Source organism: Lagopus muta, chromosome 2 (genome assembly GCF_023343835.1).
Source record: "Lagopus muta isolate bLagMut1 chromosome 2, bLagMut1 primary, whole genome shotgun sequence".
In the NCBI taxonomy this organism is placed as follows: domain Eukaryota; kingdom Metazoa; phylum Chordata; class Aves; order Galliformes; family Phasianidae; genus Lagopus; species Lagopus muta.
In genome coordinates, this window is record NC_064434.1 from 14841013 (window position 1) to 14859939 (window position 18927).

The following is an 18927-nucleotide window of genomic DNA, read 5'->3' on the forward strand; positions in this document are numbered from 1 at the left end:
AATACAGGAAGCTCTTTCCTTGGTAGTGTTTGTTGTGACAGCTCACAACAAGGTTCGTAGGCTTTTTAAGGTGAGCACTAAAACAAACTTATACTTGTGCTCTCTAGGGCCCATTTGATGTCTGTGGCCACTGTAATAATGCCTCTTGAGCTGTGATGAGTCTTTGAGTCTCACTTTCCTCTATCTTCTACTGCATCAGCAGGGATGGGGGTAATGACTGGGGACAGAAAGAAGTGTTGTTAGGACAGAGACTGATGATGTTAAAAACTCTGTAGGTAAATGTATTGAGCAGCTCTATTTCATTACTGTACATTCCATTTCTTACAGCAAGTCTGAGGACTGTTATGAAGACAAATTCAAGAGTCCTCACGTCCACCCAAAATCAGACAACCCAAAAATCCCACCCTGTCTCTTGTTCAAGTCTCAAATAAAGACATCAGGCACAGCCATAGACAGCTTGTTGAATGTTTATTTTTATTTTTTTTTAATGCCCATTAGCCAGCATCCACCGGGAGAAAAGAGCCATTCCAGACAGCTCCAAAGATACGTGCAAGATGTTGGTAGTGGCAGACCATCGGTTTTTCAAGTACATGGGCCGTGGGGAAGAGAGCACTACTATAAACTATTTGGTAGGTTCTCTGTTCAAATTTGTTGGAGCAAATGGAGAAAAGAAAAAAGTGATTCAGTAGTTAAACAACATAGAGCTAATACAGATCTTTTACAGCATATGTACATCACACCTGTGTGCTTTTTACCTGGGAAATGCTAAATCGTGCATTAAAAATATTTTGTAGTGGTGATACTGTAATGAAGTAGTCTTCAGTTTTCAGATCCCTTCCCTTTGCATGCTGCTGGTAGCTATGCTGTTTTCTCATAAAGAAAAACAGTTTTTTGATTGGAGTTGTAGATTCTCTTGGACTTTGAATTCTGGTGTAAATGGTCCAAACGTGTTTAAAGTTCACACAGGAGGCAAAAACAACTTGTATAGTTTTTCAACTTCATCCAAGATTCTCTGTCCAGAACAACAAAACTTTGAGATAAGAGCAGTAAGCAAGTAGTTTGGTTGCATGTGTAGTTGTGAAATAGAACACCTGCCTACAGCAGGAGTGGAGAGTATGGCTTCTGGGACATGAGAGAGTAAGAAGTGAAACCACTTGTGATGATGTGTTGTTTCTCATGAGTCTCTTTCTGAGTCTGAATCTTTGATGTACTGATCACTCTGTGCCGTCTTTCCTGTCTTTTCAACCTCTCTGTTCCCAGAAATGTTTACGTTCTCCAGGTTATTGAGTCTTAGTTCATCTATTTGCAGAGTTTATCTCAGCGTCTGACATATGATTCTTCAAGACTGAACCTACTCTTGTGTTGCCTGGGTAGATGTGTGCTGTAAACAACACAGAGATGGAAAGTTGTTTTTAAGTGGCTGTAAATGTCATTCTTCGTTCTGAGCAAGTTTGATGCTCTGTATCTAGCAGAAGGTGATTTTTAAGTAGGTGAGAACAATTCAAAAAGGGAGATATTAATTGTGAGTGCTGAAGAGAGACTTTCTGAAACCTCGTGCTTGAATCATAATTAAAAAAATGGTAGTTCACTGCCTGTGAAAGGGAAGGAGGCCTCGGGGATCAGTTGAGTTCAGTGCTGAAACAAAGCAGTAAAAACAGCTTCCTCCTCTGCCTTTCCCCTCAGAGAAACCTGGAAAACCACTGTACAAACAAAACGTTTCCCAAGATGTCTTGTTTTTAATGTTACCTCTTCCACTGCTCTAGTGAAAGTGATAAATGAGAGCTTGTACTGCTTTGTCATGATGGAATGTTTTCAGAGATACTTGATAGTACTCTTTGGATCCATGCACTGTTGGTTGTGGAACACTGAATATGTCTGTTATGTTTAAAAGGTTCAATTTTAATTTGAAGTGTTTCCAGATAAGTGCTGCAGCTTCTTGGGATGTCTTGAATTTTGGTGCACAAAAGCTTAGGACTGTCATGAGTTTTTATTCTTTCCTGCATAGATTGAATTGATAGACAGAGTGGATGACATCTACCGAAATACTTCGTGGGACAATGGGGCCTTCAAAGGTTATGGCATACAGATAGAACAGGTTGGTATTCACTGAACTGGGCAAAGGGTTTCAGTTTAAACTGTAAGTACTCTTTAGGTGTCAGGATTTCTGACTGTTGGGGCTGTTCCTGTTTATCAGACATGCCATTATGCACATACTTCTATTGGTGGCTAGTGCTTAGCTAATAGAACATGAGTGTGCCTCAAGCATGTGAAAGAAACACAAATCCTGAGTGACTTTAATGATAGCAGTTAAACATAATATCAAGGTAGTGCAGAGTTAAAGCATAGGAATTTGGCAGAGGGCATTAAAAAAGAAGAGGAATCCATCTGCTTTGAGTACTGCAAGAGCTGGCATGTGGCACATGGGGACATCCGTGCTAGCTGCCTCTCTAGGAGCAAGGAATGAGAGCTAATTGAGGGGCAGGAGGAAAGCATACTGCTTTAGTCTACTGGGAAAGTGACAATCCTTTAAAGTATGCCTTAGTTAACAATAATTCTGTGGTGTTCAGCATCCACTAATTCTGTATGTGAGTCCTAGCTGTATTTGCTAGGGGTTTGGTTTTTATGTAACATGCATCCTAAATCACAGTATTCTGGTGAAGACCATTGATGTTACTCTGTAATTTCTGGTGTAATTCCTTGTGATCTGGCCAGTGTATCTTAACTAGCAGAAGCTGAAAGCTTAACACTGAGAGCATGCTGAATCTGAGTTTTTCTTCTTGCAGATCTATTGAGACCTTTAGGATTGCACTGAAAACTTTTCTGTAGTTATAAAATTGACCAAAATTCTTCTACATTGTTGTCGCCCTTTTTGAAATGTAGATTATCATCCACAGTGAACCAGAACATGTAGAACCTGGAGAAAAGCATTACAATATGGCAAAAAGTTACCCAGATGACAAGAAGGATGCCTGGGATGTGAAAATGCTGCTAGAGGTAGGTAGTAACCCTTAAATAATGGTGCCTTTTGCAGGAATTCCCCTGCACAGCTATTCTGCAGTAGTGGATGAGACTCCTTCACTTCCTTTCTGTGATGTATAGATGTTAGACTAAGTCAAACTAGCAAACGTGCCCTGTAGCAAGAGCATGGGGCACGTGCATGGCATGGCAAAGGGCTCCTTTGTATAATTATGGAGTGCACACCAACTGGGATTAATATGTAACTTGAGTCAGAAGGGCAGTCCTGCCTCTAAGACTGATTGCCTTCTGACCTTCACAAAATTAGTGCAGTTGGCTTCCCCTCTATGTGAAAAGGGGGAAATGAACTGCAAGTTACATAAATGAATGCGTTCAATGTACGTGGGTAGTCATTTAAGTTTATTCAGATTTGTAGGACAGATAATCATCTGCTTTTGCCTGACTTAATCTGCTTTTGCCAGATTTAGAAGGTGCATGGCTTATTAGATAAAAGTTATCTATAGATTTCTGGTATGCACATTGAAACATTTTACAGAGAATATACTTTTTTTTTTTTCTCTTCAAAGCAATTTAGCTTTGATATTGCTGAGAAAGCAGCTCATGTGTGCCTTGCTCATCTCTTCACATACCAAGATTTTGATATGGGAACACTTGGACTGGCTTATGTTGGTTCTCCCAGACCTAACAGCCATGGTGGCATTTGTCCTAAAGGCAAGACTTCCTTTTCTTTCTTTCCAACTGTGACTTGAAAGCTACTTTTGTTGTTTCTTTTTAATCCTCTTCTAGCTTTCATGGAGCATGACATGTTATTTGTATGGTCTCTAGTGGTTGTCTTTTGGATAGAATTGATGGCCATTTTCTTGGCTGGAGCTGGAAAAAGAGGTTGGGGGGGGGGGAGAGTCACAAGGCTATCTGGAGTGAAGAAGCATTGTGAAAGCCATTGCGGCCTGGCTAGACCAAGTTCCACTCTATGTGGGTGCATCTTGCCACAGTTCTTGAAATGGCAGATGCTGTTGTCTTGGAAATTTCTTGTATTGTCCTCCTTTGCTGCAGTGGGGGGGTTGGACAGGATGATCTCTGGAGGTCCCTTCCAACCCCTACAATTCTGTGACAATACATGAGCTGTTTGTGCTGTGCTTGAAAGAATTCCCACTGGAGAAAACTGGCAAGAGGCTCAATGGTGAGCCTGTGAGAACAACAAAGCTGTTCATTTTGTCAAACAAAGAATAGTTGCCTGCCCACCTCCTAGAAAGGAAAAAAACAAAACAAACAAAAAAAACCAACAAGAAAAACACTTGTCAATTTGTTTTGTTTCTATCTCACATCTGTAGCTTATCACAGTCCGATTGTAAAGAAAGACATCTATCTGAACAGTGGCTTAACCAGCACCAAGAACTATGGGAAAACCATCCTCACAAAGGTAAGAGAGTATCCTCTGCAGAGAGTGAGTGTTTGGTGTTATGTACTTGTTTGTTGGTGATGTGTTTTTCTGGGGTTGTGATGATCTGTACTCTGTCAGCAGCAAGCTGCTGGCTTTCAGATGGAGTCAGATCCATGGGGACAGGGATGTAGGTCACAGAGCCCTTATCACCATTTCTGTCCTGGTTGACAGAAGGTGTTAGGATTGAATGCAATCGAAGACTGAATTCACTGGGGAACAGTAAGGGGGAAAATGTAGCCATTGTCTAATAAGGACTGTCCAAAAGTTATCCAAGTACAAATAGGATTTTGATATGCAGAGATTAATTTAAATGTGTTTTATTGCCTATAAAGAAAAAAATCATTCTCAAACAGGACAGGCAATATTGTACAGCCAGGAGACTTACAGCAATAATAAAATTAGTCTGAAATAAGGACTTACTGTGTTTGCTATTGCATGCATCCTCATTATGGAGACGGAAGATAGCGTACGTAGGCTTGTTCTACGTGCAAGGTAAAGCAGTGCTGTAGTGTAGGCACAGTAGGAGATCTAGTTTGGACCTTGTAATGAAATTCATCTTCCTGCTTTTTGTGTGTGCATGTGTCTTGAATAAGTAGTGCAGAAAACAGTGTAATAAGCAGGGGTGCTAACACTGATGTAAATTGATGCTGTCTGGATTTTTTTCATAGCTGATGTGACAATATAGACATAAGGGCCTCAGTCTGAGCTCTGTCTCATTTGAGAAGATAGCAGAGCAGTGTCTGCATTTGCAGCTAGCAGATCTTTGCAGCAGTGTATTTTTCTCCTGCTGACTTCTCAGCTGTCCTTTGCTGTAGCCTGATTATAAAGGGAATTCATAATTGATGTGTGGGCTAAAACTTGGCGCAGAAGCTGTCAAGAAGCTAGGAAAAAAAGACAGAGAAGCTTTGTGCTCGAGGGATGTTGACAAAGAGCTCTGGCTGTTGCCATGCTGTTTGCATTCGTTGTTCAGTCTCCAAGCTGGAGCCCCGTCCTGGACGACAAAGGAAATTGAGTTTGACGTCGGCCCAGTAGGAGTCACAAAGCTTGGGCTGAGGCAGTGGGCACATGCAGACTGTTTTCACAGGGAGACTTTTGCAGAGCATCTGATCAGACTTAAAAAGAATTTGTTTAAAACCTTCCCACAAATGAAATGCCATAAAGCACCGATGCGATCTCTGGGCAGTTCTCCTGCCCTGGCTCACCTGGTGGGCATGCTTAGTATTGGACACCAGCAGCAGTGACTGTTACCTCACCAAACTTCCTTCTTTCTGTCATGAAGCATCCGATCTCCTTGAGGTTAGCATATTTCTGTGCCGTTTTCTTTTGTCACCTTGTGAACCTGCCACCACCTACTGGTCACAGCCTTGCAGAGAGGTGCCGTGCCACCATGTGGAGCTGCGTGGGATCCTCAGCACAAGAAATCATCTCCTGCAGTGGAGATGTTAGAAATTCCTCCCTGTCGGGCTGCATTTGTAGATGTCTGTCTTAGCAGTTATGTAATAGCAGAGTTTATTCAGTGCTCCTGATGTAATCATTTATTTAGAAGAAATAATTCTAATGGCAAGATAAGCTTGAACAAGAAATTGACTAATTGTGGTAGCTGCTGTTTGTTTGGATTGGTTTTTGTGTTGAACTTTCATGCCTTCCAGCTGTTTAAAATCAGTTTGTGATATTTTGAGTATCTGCTTTACACTGAAAACAAAATTGAATGGTATTCTTGGGCAGCACTTTGTCTTTAACAAGGCTTTAACATTCTGACCTAGCCTGGAACTTGCCTTTGGATGCAAACCAGAACTGTACTTGCCTTTAGTTCCCTGCTTCTGTGATAGTGGGGAAATGGCTTTTACATCTGAGTGTATTGTAGAATTGTGGGTGACTCAGAAGTGGTTGGGATCTCCTGTCCTGTCCTGCTCAAAATGATTTCTTTCAGCACTCCTATTTTTTTTACATCTTCAACACAGGAGGCCGACTTGGTTACAACGCATGAACTTGGCCATAACTTTGGAGCAGAGCACGATCCTGACAGTCTGCCAGAATGTGCCCCCACAGAGGACCAGGGAGGGAAATATGTTATGTATCCAATTGCTGTCAGTGGAGATCATGAAAACAATAAGGTACAGTTGCATAATTTTGCTTACGTGTGCAAGTCTTTGCTATGGTCAGTGACCTTTTACACAGGAAGGCTGTTTAGTTAATGATTCGTTCACTTTGAAGCATATGGGAATTTAATGGATTAACCATAAAGAGAAAACACAACTTCTTGCGGTTGGATTCTCTGCAAGATGAACTCATCTTTGTTTTCCGAGTTTCTCTGGGATTCATGATGTGTCCAGGTGCTGTTTGTAATCAATTGTTGTAATCAATTGTTGTGGCTGTGGCCATTTTCCCATCTTAAAATTCTTCGGAGCCATCAAGATGGCAGCAATGGAAGGAGTAAATGCTTTCTAAGACACCAAGATTTGGAGGTGTGAAGAGGTTGAGGCTGTCACAGATGTATTTGTTGACAGAAGGGTGCACTCCTCAGTGCTGCTCTTTCTCTTTATGATTCTCCAGATGTTTTCAAGCTGCAGCAAAAAATCCATCCATAGGACCATAGAGATCAAGGCTCAGGAGTGCTTCAAAGAGCGCAACAACAAAGTGTGTGGGAACTCCAGGGTGGACGAAGGGGAGGAATGCGATCCTGGCCTCTTGTACCAACAAGCTGATCCCTGCTGCTCTGCAGACTGCAAACTGAAAGATGGTGCCAAATGCAGGTAAGGGAAGGTGCACTGCAGCATCTCGTATGTGGGGAAGAGAGTTTCTTTCTCCGCCTTTTGTTGTGCTCCTACTTCTTTAAGATACACAAATAAATGCTCAGTATTTCTTCCTTTCATTTTGATCTTTCCGCAGTGATCGGAACAGCCCCTGCTGTAAAGGCTGCCAGTTTGAAAGTGCCCAGAAAAAATGCCAAGAAGCCATAAATGCCACTTGTAAAGGAGAGTCCTTTTGCACGGGTAGGACAGAGCTGTGTGCTCGCTCCATCAGCTAGCCAAGTGCTCCAGGCTCAATGTCCTGTTCCATCAGCTTTTGAGCTGGCGCCCTTTATTCATCCGGTACAACTAATTTTAGAGACCAGTTAAGCACCACAGAACTGCTCTATAATAAGTTGTAGTTCAGGAACTGCTTGGTGATTTGCTGCGCAGTAGAACATGAAGAATGTTTATTTCTTCTTCCTTTAAGAAAAGGAAAGCAAAACAGGGCAGGTCACTGGGAAGGGCCAAGGATTAACTGAATCTTGCCCTAGAAAGGGTGGAATTAGATCAGCTCTGCTTCCCTTCCCCACTTGTTTACTACTTCTTTGTAATCTTTTCTGGAGGCAAGGGGATAGGTCAGAGCTATACTGCTCTGCTCATGGGGCCTCTGGGATCTGCTGTGTGCTGCTTGCTCTCCAGAGTGCAGCAATGCCCTTTGCTCTAACACTGTCCTCCTACCTGTTGCCCCCTGTCTGCAGGGAACAGCAGCGAGTGCCCTCCTCCTGGGAATGCTCCAGACGACACAATCTGTGTGGACATGGGGAAGTGCAAGGATGGCGAGTGCATCCCTTTCTGCGAGAGGGAGAAGAACCTTCGCTCGTGTGCCTGCAATGGTGGGTGGTGTGGGACTGGACTGAGAGGTGTTGCCTTAGCCCTGACCCCAGGTAGCGCTGGGCTAATCTGTTGGAGAGCTGAGCCCATGGTTCCCTTAAGGGTTGTTGGTTGTTTTTTTTACTGTTTTTTTGGGTGTAGTATTTTCTGTTTGGACTCAGGTAGAACTCTGTGATTGTTATGGGTCTCTTCCAGCTTGGGATATTCTGTGGAAAGGAATGTAAATGTCCTTTTGTCTTCTGGTGGGCTTGGTTGAAGACATTAAGATGAAACTTAGGGTCTGCATCCTAGGTAAAGAAGGAGGCATCCCCACCCATTCCTTGGCTCTAGACAACTAGAAGGCGAAAGTCTGGCTGTTCTGATAGTGGGGAGATGCCTCTGGACCAAATGTGACCTCCAAAAAGTAAAAGAAAAGAGACTTCAGAAGCCAAAGTGCCTTTGAGGACATAGGATCCTCGAGCCCTGCTAGTGCATACCTGCCTGTCCTGCCTTTGTATCAATGAGCTACAGTGCTTTCTTGATCTCCATCTTATCTCCCAAGTGTGTTAGAGCAGCTGGGAAGAGGAGGAAGACTCCACAGGAGATGCCCAGGGACATACAGTGAGCCCCCCCATTTGAGACAGAGGATATAGCTGAGGAGAAGGGTTCCTGGAGGGCTTGAAACCCAAGAAGCATTTGAATCCATCTTGGATGATTGCATTTGGAACTTCCTCACCTGCAGCCTAGGGGTATCAGCCTGCAGAGCTTGGTCCCACTGTGTCCCCCAGAACATTAAATTGGGCATCTGTTTGAGCGTCAGGCTTGGTCATGGGGTTGCATAGTCCTGCCTTCCCCGTGGAAAGCTGAGCAGCAGCAGGGTCGGCTGGGGGCATGGACTGTGCATGCTCTGGTGGGTTGCAGGGGCTGATGGGGCTGTGCTGCCTTCTTGCAGAAACAGATAACTCCTGCAAGGTGTGCTGCCGGGACGAGCAGGATCGGTGCACGCCGTACGTCGATGCCAACCACCAGTTCCTGTTTCTGCGCAAGGGGAAGCCTTGTACCGTGGGCTTCTGTGACACAAATGTGAGTGTGCTTGGGTGCCATGCACTGCACAGCCTGCTTTGGTAGCTGGATGGAGAGCAGGCAAAGCTCTGTCGCTCCCAGGCCTGGGTGCAGTGAAACCCAGGAGAGCAGTGGGTCCCGTCCAGCCCGGGATGCCTGGTGCTGTGGGTGTGCTGGCAGAGGAGGCACAGCTGCCTTCAGCTCCCGGGGACTGACAGTAAAGCTGAGAAAGAAAGTGGTTCGCAGAAGATCAGGATCTGCACTCATTTGCCTTTCCATGATGTAAATGTTACAAGGTATCTGAGAGTGCAGATAGAATTTAGCTCCATAAATGGATGTGCAGGGTGAAGCTACTCCTTCTGCCACTGCTTACAGCCCCTTCTAGCTGCTCCTGCGTGTCAGCAGCTGGCAGCTTGTGCACAGGAAGTGACCAAACACTTCCACAAGCTGGGCTGGGTTAGCAGCACTGTTCAGCTGCCCACATATTAGCCCAGTTAATCCTGACTGAAATCAGCTAAGTCAGGAGCAAGATCATGAAGATCTGGTGAGCTGTGAGCCTTTGCTGCTAGCACAGTGGTGACCACAGCTACATGGCCAGCATGTAGTCTGCAGGCCTGGCAAACAGGGCTGGACTTTCTGTTGGCAGAAGTGAACAGTGGGAGGCATACCCCAGTCCTGCTGCAGAATGGAAAGGGCAGCAATGCTTTACTGTGTTAAACCAGCACAGACCTGGAAGCCAATTTGTGGGGTCCTGAGAGCTGTGGCCTCCTTGGGCAGTGGGAATTGAGGCTTCCAGTGCATCAGCCTCTCCAGAAACTTTGGTTTTGTGTCCCCTGTGATGTTGAAACACTTTCTGCATGTTTCAATAATTACGACTGAATCTCTTGCAGTCAGCAGTGGAATTGAAACTTGGTCAAAAATAAAGGCAATAAAAGTGGAGCGGTGGTGCTGGGATGAGTTCAAATCAATTCACAGTGTCTGAAGGGCTTCCATTTCTCTGCAGCTTTGATTTCAGAACAATCTCTGCATCCTTTTCCCTCTCCAAGAAAGAAGTAGTTAATGTTTACACAGCCTAAGATCATTTTGTAAATAGATGCTTGTTTTCACAGGGCAAATGTGAGAAGCAAGTACAGGATGTGATTGAACGATTTTGGGATTTCATAGACCAGCTTAGCATCAACACCTTCGGTAAGATTACGTAACCATGTCCTGTGGTTTGGTTTACTTCTCAGTGTGAACTAAAGGTTTGACAGCACTGATCTTACCTTGTAAGGCAAGGAATAGGATTATTTTCCATTTTTCCACTCTGTTATTTCCTACTCTGTTATTTCCTAGTCATCTTCCAAGCTTGTAAAAGATGTGATAGTTATTCCAGAAAGCTTCTTGTCTGAAAACCAGTAAGTAGGTCAATTAGAGAAAAGGAAATAACAGTTCCTTAGAGGTCAGCTAGATTCAGCATGGTACAGTAAAAGTAGGCCTCAGTGGGATTTAAATGTCAATGGACTGAGAAGAGAAGACTTCATTTCTCTCATTTAATAAAGCCCCTTCCAGCAGTGTGTCTGTTGTGAGTCACAGGCTGGTGATGGAGAGGTCCTGACCCCCAGTATGCAGCCAACAGGCAGCACCTCCCAGGGCAGCTGCTCTCCTTCTGTTACTGTTGTCTTGAAGACACTGTTAACGAGCAGGTGCTTGTGTAACAGTGGGGTAACAGTGCATGTGTTTGTGGTAATGTGTGCATGCACAGGGCAGTGCACACTGACCTTCAAAGTCAGACTGGATGGGGCTCTGAGCAACCTGATGGAGCTGTAGGTGTCCCTGTTCATTGCAGGGGAGCTGGACTAGATGGCCTTTAAGGGTCCCTTCCAACTCAAACAATTCTCTGATTGTATGACGTGTGTTTGAGGCTTTCAAACCTAAGCTCTAAAGTTAAAAATAAAAAATACTGTGTAGGTGATTATTAAAGCCATTCAGTCTGCTCAAGTAGAGGCACTCTGCATCTCTGCCCAAAAATGAGCGTGTTGTGGAATCTTGTGGTTGTACCATCAGAAGTTGGGGACAGATGCACAGTGTCCTGCAATTGTGAGGAACCCTGGCTAAGGACAGCTTGCTCCCAGTCTGCTCACATTGAACAATATGGCCTGTCAGCATCCCTTATCAGAGAACATGTTACTGTTGACAGTGTTACTAAATTGCATCAAATCTTTTTAAATGTATAATTCCTATTAGGTTGGCCTAGTTCTGCACCCTGTGTTTATCTGACAAATTTTGCAGTGGCAGCAGAACAAGGACTTGTGTGTAGGCATGAAGCTGCACTTGGCAGGTTACTGATGGGTTTGAACCGATTCACAGGGAAGTTCCTGGCAGATAACATAGTGGGCTCTGTGCTCGTCTTCTCCTTGCTGTTTTGGATTCCTCTCAGCATCCTTGTGCACTGTGTGGTGAGTATTGCTGGAGGTGACTGCTCTGTTGAACGGAGCTGGAGGAGAAACTCCTTGTGTACTGTCTGTGGGAGGTGGTGGTGGGGAGATTTTAGCAAACCCCACAGGGAGAATCCAGCGAATGTCCCTTCAGTAGGCAGAGCTCCTCCTGAGCTCTGCCAAGCTCTAGCAACACCAGTGCACCAGTGACTGTTCTGGAGATGTTCCTGTTCTTTCCTGGGCAGATTTTCTTCTTCTGCCTTCCAAATTCTGCACAAGTATAGTTCTAACAATTCCCATTAGAGTCAGAGTTTTCTGTAGCCCTCTTAAAACTTTTGTTTTGGGGGGAGACCCAGTGCAGGAAGTGATCTTGGTTCAGATGGGATAGAGAGAGTCGACAGCAGCCAAGCACGTGGTGTGGGGTGGGAGCAGGGATTGCTGTGCCCACGAGCACACTGGGGACTTCAGGGAAGGGAAAAAACAGCCCCACCCCTGCTGTGTCCCTGCAGGGCAACTGGAACAGGGACCTTGCTTGCAACTGGGAAACTACTTTTGTGTGTGTTTTGATTTACTTTTGGTTTGTTTTTCATTAGGACAAGAAATTGGACAAGCAATATGAGGAAAACAACAAGTCTCTGTTCTGTGCCAGTGTAAGTTTGTGTCTGAAAGCCATCCAGTGTGTTGTAGATCTGAACCTAACGTTTCTGTACAGTATTTTGGCAAAGCAGTGACAGTAGATGGACCTGGAATCCCATGCATTGACCTGCGGATGGATGAATCCATTTGAGAGAACCTTTTTCTACTGAGCTGGTGCTTGATATATCAAGCCCTGCAGTTTGACCAGTCCACTTCTTGTGTGAGTTGTGTGCTGACAGTGCCGGCAGGGCAGTTAGCTCACACCAGCTGCAGTGCCTGAGGCAGGAAGCTGCTCTGCTGCAGCAGCAGGCACTGTGTTATGGGGCGTTTGTGGCTCCAGCCACAGAGCAGCTGTTCCCAGCCACGCTTTGCTTTGCAGCACAAGGCTCAGCAGGGCAGTGCTGCAGGGAGATCTCTGCAAAGTGCAGTGGCTTCGCTGCAGAATGGTTGTTTGCAGGAGGCTCAGTGGCCAGATGTGCTGAGCTTTCCGCTTGCTTGTGGGAGAGTCAGCCCTGGGGCACAGGACCTGTTGGTTCTGAGGTGATGGCACATCTCTGTAGGTACTGATTTGAGGATAGCTAAATCTTACAGTCCAGCTCAGGGTGTCTTCTGACAGAGTTTTGGGTATCATATCCTGTGCTTTGATACCCCAGTTTGTTGAAACACTGTTACGGAAATGTCATTTTGCAGTGAGAGGAGAAAAGAAGCCTTGCACAGCTCCTTTGCCTCTGAGGGAAGCAAACCAGAGTCAGACTTGGAGGCACATTGCCTCTGTGCTCTGCTCGGACGTAGCTGAAGGTGATGGTAGCTGGATCCTCTGTAACTGCTCTTCCATGCCATAGAAAAGTCTCCTTGGATTTTACTGCTCAGATTCAAAAGCAGATGCAACCATGGAGTGCAGCTGTCTTCAGAGGGCTCCTTGCAGCAGTAGCAGTGTTATAAGAGAAATCTGGGATCCCTAAGGTCCACTGCATCCTGAGCAGTTCAGAAATGCAGTAGTTAGCGTATAAACGCCTCATCCTGCTGCTCATGTCATTCCTTTGTCTGCTCTCCCCTTCCCCTGCCCATTGTTGGCATTTGCTAAGGTCTGTAGGGATTTTTCATGCCTGGAAATCCCTGGCTATTTTCCAAACCATGCTCAAATAGAAGCAGAAATCAATGCAATTTAACATATCCCTCCTTCCCACCAGGGAAGAAGGGAGGAAGAGCGGCTTTCAGACCACCGGCAGAGGCGCAGCTGCTCAGCCGAGGTGCCTTTAGCCAGTTCTCCTTGCTGCCAGCACCCAAAGCGAGTGCTGACTGAGAACCTGGTTGCCTCCCCCACTGATGAGGCCACTCGTGTCTTGCAGAACGTGGAGGTGCCCAGCAGCCTGGACTCGGCCTCTGTGCGCATCGTGAAGCCCTTCCCCACAGCGCAGCCCACCAGCCGGCACCAACCCCTGCAGCCCATCGTGGCTGCGCCTGCGGCCGCCGCTGCTCCCAAGCAGGACCACCAAAGAATGGACACAATTCAGGAGGACCCCAGCACCGACTCTCATATTGACGAGGACGGGTTTGAGAAGGACCCTTTCCCAAACAGCAGCTCGGCTGCCAAATCTTTTGAGGACTTGACAGAGCATCCTGTCACCAGGAGTGAGAAAGCGTCGTCTTTTAAACTGCAACGCCAGAACCGAGTGGACAGCAAGGAGACGGAGTGCTGATGTCCTGCTGCCTCCACCGCGCGGCTCCCGCCTGCAGAAGTTCCTCTGGATCTAAAACCATTTCATTTCTATAAATACAGATATATGTATATATATTTTTGTGAGGGAGTGGGAGAAATAAGGAAGCGACCTACTGCAGATGCTGGTCATGTGTATGACCTTCCTTACATTTATTAGAGCATTATATCTTTTAAAAACCGGAACTCCACATGGAGACAGTCTTGGTTTTGAAGCTCATTGGATTTTTCTACTTTCTTGACCTCTAACATTTCCTTCAACCTGTGGTGCAGAACAGAATATCCTCCAGGATATCACGTTGTGTGTATATCTGCCTTTTGTAATGTCGTATTTTGCAGTCTGGTGGCACTGACAGATGAAATTAAGGGGCTTTGCCAGCAAAGCAAAGCAAATAATCCACAGTGTGTTCCGTGTGGAGCAGATCCTATGAGGTACAGGTAAGCGAAAGTATAAGCATTACACGTACCTGGAGAACAGAAGGAAACAGTTAAAATACTTGGCATATAATGTGGAGATGCATATCAGCATCAAGGAGTTTGTGAGAAAGCTTCTCAATAAATAGTAGGGTTGTGCAGAGGCTGTTAAACCCTGCTCAGTGTATGGAGATGCCCCTCTAGCTGTGAGGCTGCCCTGTCCCTGTGTTTTTACTGCAGGGAAATGTTCCCCCTGAGAGTTTTCCCACTGCAGTGGGGTGCAGGGGGCAAGGAAGGGAAGGGAAAGAAGTGGAGAAATCACGTATGCAGATGAGAGCTGTTTGAACCACTTATGGACGTTTCAGTGCAGAAATGTTTCTCTGATGATTTTTCTGTTGATTATTGAGAAGGTAACACTATCGTTGAGCTATTCAAAGGGCTGAGCCTGGGAAGCTCTTAAAAATCACTGCAAGAGTCCTGCACTCCATGCAGGGGAGCAGTTGTGAATTTGAACAATGAAAAAGCAAGCTTTGTTAGACTTACAGGGCCTGTGCTGTGCTAGGGAGATGTTGTAAACTCCACTTTCCCTACAGCTAGTACAGTGTGATGTTAACAGCTGGTAACTTGTTGGTGTCCTTCAGTTGGAGCTCTGTAACATGGGATGCGGGGGCCAGAAGCGGTGCCATAGCCTGAGTTCAGCCTGATCTCAGGTGGGCTGACAGGGTGAGTCACAGAGCAGCTGTCATGGAAGCAGAGCGCCTTATTGTGCCTGTTTTCTCCCCTAAGAATGCATTGTTAAAGCTGACATGGTGCGTGAATGGATGGGAACCATTTTACCTGTTACAGGCCTGCACTCAGCCACCAGGGAGGCAGAGCTGGGGCAAGCCTTGGTGTTCTTAAATGTGATGGAAAGGAAGCAAACCTGTGATGAGAGGAGCGTGAGCGCCGCTCTGCCTTCCCCACCCAAATACTTGTTACACTGATACTTGAATGTGTGCCTTACGGTGTTCTATCTGATAGCCCTTCTTTTATATACTGGTTTTGGTTTGGTTGTTTTGTTGCTTTTGTGTTGTTTTTTTTTGATTCAGTGCAGAGTACATGTGTGAGGAGTTAATTTAATTCCCAGTACAGTAAAAGCTTTTTATATTAAAATCAATTAAACAAAAGCTGTGTCTGTGCAGTCCTTTTGGAGAAGACAGCAACTGCAACTGAAAGCCTGTGAGCAGGGGGGCAGCCAGGGGCAGAACTCTGCCCTCCAAACCCTGTCCTCTGCCCTAACCCCTGTTCCAGACACTGCTGAACACACACACACGCACTGTTTGTTGGCAGCAGCTGCAGCAGGAAGGCAGCAGCTTCCATCCAGTGCTGTTTCCACCCCTTGGCCAATCTTTATTGAAAAAAACGGTTACAGAGCAGACAGTCCACTTCAGTCCTCATCACCATCAGCAGGGGCGCAGAGGTACAAAGCAGCTGGACGTGCGCTCGCTCCATCAGACAGGCTGGGCTTCACTGCTGCAGGGCACCTCCCAGCAGGCTCACCTCGGGGTGCTGGGGGTCCACGTCCCGCCAGTAAGGAAGCAATGAAGGGAGAGCCGAGAGTCTTTTTTCCACGCGTGACCAGAGTTGTCCCACAAGGAAGTTATTCCCTTTCATTGATAAGTGAAGCCCGTCAGACAAATAGCACGAAAAATCCTACAGGGGAAGCAAAAGCCAAGTGTTACTGTACTGCTAGCTGCAATGAGTCATTTTTCAGTAAGTTACTCAAAACTTGTAGGCAGATAGGGCAGCCCTCGGTACTAAAATATTAAGAGAATGCTTTGGCAGCTAAAGTCACTGCTTTCATGCAGAAATGACCGTGTGATGAGGGAATGGTGCAAGCAAATTGCTGAGTCAGTTTGCTGCATCACGCAGTACTGCACCATTGGCTCATCTCTGCACTCACAAGTGCAGGACAGAGAAAAGGTTCAGTGTGAACAGCTTACGGAACAAAGCTACCATTGCTGACTCTTGGACATGCTTGGGCAATCACTCAGCAGCATGAGGAAGGTGCCTGTGCACCTGTGAGCTCAGCCAGCACCATGCAGCAGGTGGGACCAGTTGCTTCCTGAGGCTCCTTCCAACCTATCCCACGAGTCAAAGCAAGGACACCATTACATACCTGCAGTGCACCTGGGGATATCTGCTAGCCACAGGTGATGCTCAGTTCATGTTAAGGAGCACGTCATGTGGCCCGGTGCAAAGCACTCTGAACTATTTTGCTCCTTTTGGAGATTATTGTTCCAGTGATAATGCAGCACTGCTCTTGGTTCCTCTATGTAGAATTACGCATTTCACTATTTATAACAGTTCCAAAGCCCACCTTCTGCTACCATACCTCATCTTTCTGCATCAATGTCCACAGGTCGAGCACATCGGTCCCGCAGTCCCTCGCCACTCGAACGCAGGCCTGTGCATATTCCCCAGTGGTGGCATTGCGGCGATTCAGCTTGTCACCTGTCAGACATGCAGGGTCATTCAGCAGTCAGAAATGATGCAGCTCACTCTTTGAAATCAGCAGACATCACCCGTTACAAACTACATGGGAACCATCTCCATCCAAGTAGCTGGAAACTACTTTCTTGACAGCAGGAAACAGCCTTTATGTTTTCTGGCAGGATTCTGAATTAAGCACTATAAATATGTACCCAGAAGGGCACCCCAGAAGCTCTGGGGTTAAAAAGCAGGAATTCTGCCCACATGTAGCACTCCTTTACCTTTGGCAAGGCACTCCTTTTCCCAAGCTGATTCCTGAAGAGGGGGCGGTGTTATCAAAATAATCCTGTCCTCAGTGATGTCTATGGACTTCAGGTAGTGCACCATGCTTGTCAGGTTGGCGGCGTATTCCTCCAAAGGAACATGCTGCCTAGGGTTCACATCTGCAAGGGGTCAGAGGAATCACATCAGTGGTGTGAGAGGGAGCTGCTCACAGACGTATCACATGATGACTACAGTGCTTTGTACAACCATGAGCACGGCTCATTTTCAGTTCACTTTCAGTGTCCGACCACATAATCGCCTCAAACTTCATCCAAAACAAAAGCTAAGAAAAATTTGGCAACACCCATGGATTTCCCAGCCAGTCCTTCACACACTGATCTCACCTTCTGATGAGACTCGCCCGCATGTAGCCACGCTTATCTTAAAGAGAATCCAAAGGCTGTCTGCCTCCATTCCCTCAGCTAACAAAGATCCATCAGATTGCTTCAAAGGCAGAAAATTCCACTAGGCTCCCAACTCCACATGTTGGATGCATGGTTCGTTACGGACTGCCTCAAAGTTTACTGTCATTATTGAACTCTTATCTCTTGGTCAGCGAGAAAGAGAAGGCAGCACGTAGTTTAAATACAAATACGATAATTGAAAACAACCCACTGTAAGAAAGAGCAACTGTCTCAAAAAGGAGGGAAGGCCTGGATAACGTTCAGCCTTTCTGCTAACTGTAGAACTGCCTTAAGAGAAAAAAGGTCACAGGAATAAATGGAAGCTACGGTACCTTTCAAAGCACTGTCATTAGCTCCAAAGAAAATAGTGACGGCAACAGTACTCTCAGCAGCAGCACTTTTACCGATCAGCCTTGGAAGGATGAGTTTAGCCCATCGGGTGTTGTACCCCGAGAACCCACGGTTTACTACATCGCATTTTCTGAAACAGACACACAGTAACAAAACTGCTCCACCCTTCTGAGCAGGACCTGCGAGGTTCTGACCCGTTCTGTCAGGGAGTCTTCAGGCGCCTTTGCCACTCTTAGAATCAGTGAGATTTCACAGGACTTCCTAACACAGTTCTAACTTTGTTTTAGAATTGCACAGGATCACAGGATGGTTGGGTTGGAAGAGAACTCACAGCCCACCCGCCCAACCCCTGCCGTGGGCTGACTGCTGCCCACCAGCTCAGGCTGCCCAGCACCACCCAACCCGGCATCGAGCAGCTGCAGGGACGGGGCACCCACAGCTCTCCAGGCAGCTGTGTCAGGGCCTCACTGCCCTCTGAGCAAAGCATTTCTCCCTGACGGCCAACAGGAGCACGTCCGGGCCGGTTTGGACACCCCCAGAGAACGAGACACCCCTGCGGGACGCCCATCCCAGCGCTGTCACCTCGCAGTGAAGCCACACGCTTCTCCAGCTACACCTGTGAGATCTCTGCTCTTACCTGACCAGTCTGCCAGCGAGGGACGCTCCCCAGCCGCCCTCCTGGAAGGAGAACTAAAGCACGGCACACGGTTAGCAGCCCGGCACGGCGCAGCCCGCCCCGCCCCAGCAGCGCCCGCATCCCGCGGCACACGGGCCGCCCCGCCGCTCCCTTCGGCCAGCTGATGGAGCTGCGCGAGGGCCGGGCTTAGGCACAAACCTCCCCGTAAGAACAACCACCTCCCTTCGGCCGAGCCGCTTCTGCCGGCTCCCCCCTCCCCCCGGCTGCTCATTTCTCCGTAAAGAACGACAAACCCCGGAGCCGAGGGCAGCGCCGCGCAGCCGCTACCTCGGTGATGGAGTCCCCGAAGAGCACCACGCGCGGCCACGGCAGCGCCCGCCCCCGAGCCGCCACCGCCTCCGCCAGCGCCATGACGACCGGACGTCCGGCTCCCACGGCGGGAAGAGGGCGGAGGAGGAGGGCGGGGCCGAGAGG

General features: G+C 46.9%; 2 protein-coding genes across 3 annotated transcripts in view; one reads left to right on the top strand and one right to left on the bottom strand.

Annotated features, from left to right (window-relative positions):
* ADAM17 (ADAM metallopeptidase domain 17) overlaps positions 1–15207 on the top strand; it is a 33118-nt gene extending 17911 nt beyond the window's left edge. Inside the window, exons 6-19 of the mRNA XM_048936932.1 lie at positions 499–629; positions 2006–2095; positions 2881–2994; positions 3543–3687; positions 4308–4396; positions 6379–6531; positions 6971–7170; positions 7307–7410; positions 7908–8042; positions 8972–9102; positions 10191–10269; positions 11431–11519; positions 12092–12148; positions 13484–15207. Coding sequence (XP_048792889.1) covers positions 499–629; positions 2006–2095; positions 2881–2994; positions 3543–3687; positions 4308–4396; positions 6379–6531; positions 6971–7170; positions 7307–7410; positions 7908–8042; positions 8972–9102; positions 10191–10269; positions 11431–11519; positions 12092–12148; positions 13484–13834 — 1868 coding nt within the window. The 3' untranslated portion in view covers positions 13835–15207. The remainder of the gene's footprint in view (positions 1–498; positions 630–2005; positions 2096–2880; positions 2995–3542; positions 3688–4307; positions 4397–6378; positions 6532–6970; positions 7171–7306; positions 7411–7907; positions 8043–8971; positions 9103–10190; positions 10270–11430; positions 11520–12091; positions 12149–13483) is intronic.
* Positions 15208–15628: 421 nt separating this feature from the next.
* Positions 15629–18913, bottom strand: IAH1 (isoamyl acetate hydrolyzing esterase 1 (putative)). 2 transcript variants are annotated; one of them, XM_048936940.1, is made up of 6 exons: positions 18781–18913; positions 18454–18506; positions 17798–17946; positions 17019–17180; positions 16640–16758; positions 15629–15957 (listed from the first exon to the last, which is right to left on the bottom strand). In XM_048936940.1, exons 1-6 carry the CDS (start codon positions 18862–18864, stop codon positions 15772–15774), a joined length of 753 nt encoding a protein of 250 aa, XP_048792897.1. In that variant the 5' UTR covers positions 18865–18913; the 3' UTR covers positions 15629–15771. The 2 variants fall into 2 exon arrangements, with proteins under 2 accessions (XP_048792897.1, XP_048792898.1); XM_048936941.1 differs by having other exon boundaries at positions 18747–18815.
* Between the last annotated feature and the right edge of the window lie 14 nt (positions 18914–18927).

What these genes read in the sequence shown, in the direction of transcription:
- IAH1 (XM_048936940.1), bottom strand. Translation starts at nt 18,864, where the DNA reads ATGGCGCTGGCGGAGGCGGTGGCGGCTCGGGGGCGGGCGCTGCCGTGG. An exon ending in CTCGCTGGCAGACTGGTCAG is followed by an intron (nt 17,947 to 18,453) that starts GTAAGAGCAGAG and finishes TGTCTGTTTCAG; the next exon opens with AAAATGCGATGTAGTAAACC. An exon ending in TAATGACAGTGCTTTGAAAG is followed by an intron (nt 17,181 to 17,797) that starts GTACCGTAGCTT and finishes GACCCCTTGCAG; the next exon opens with ATGTGAACCCTAGGCAGCAT.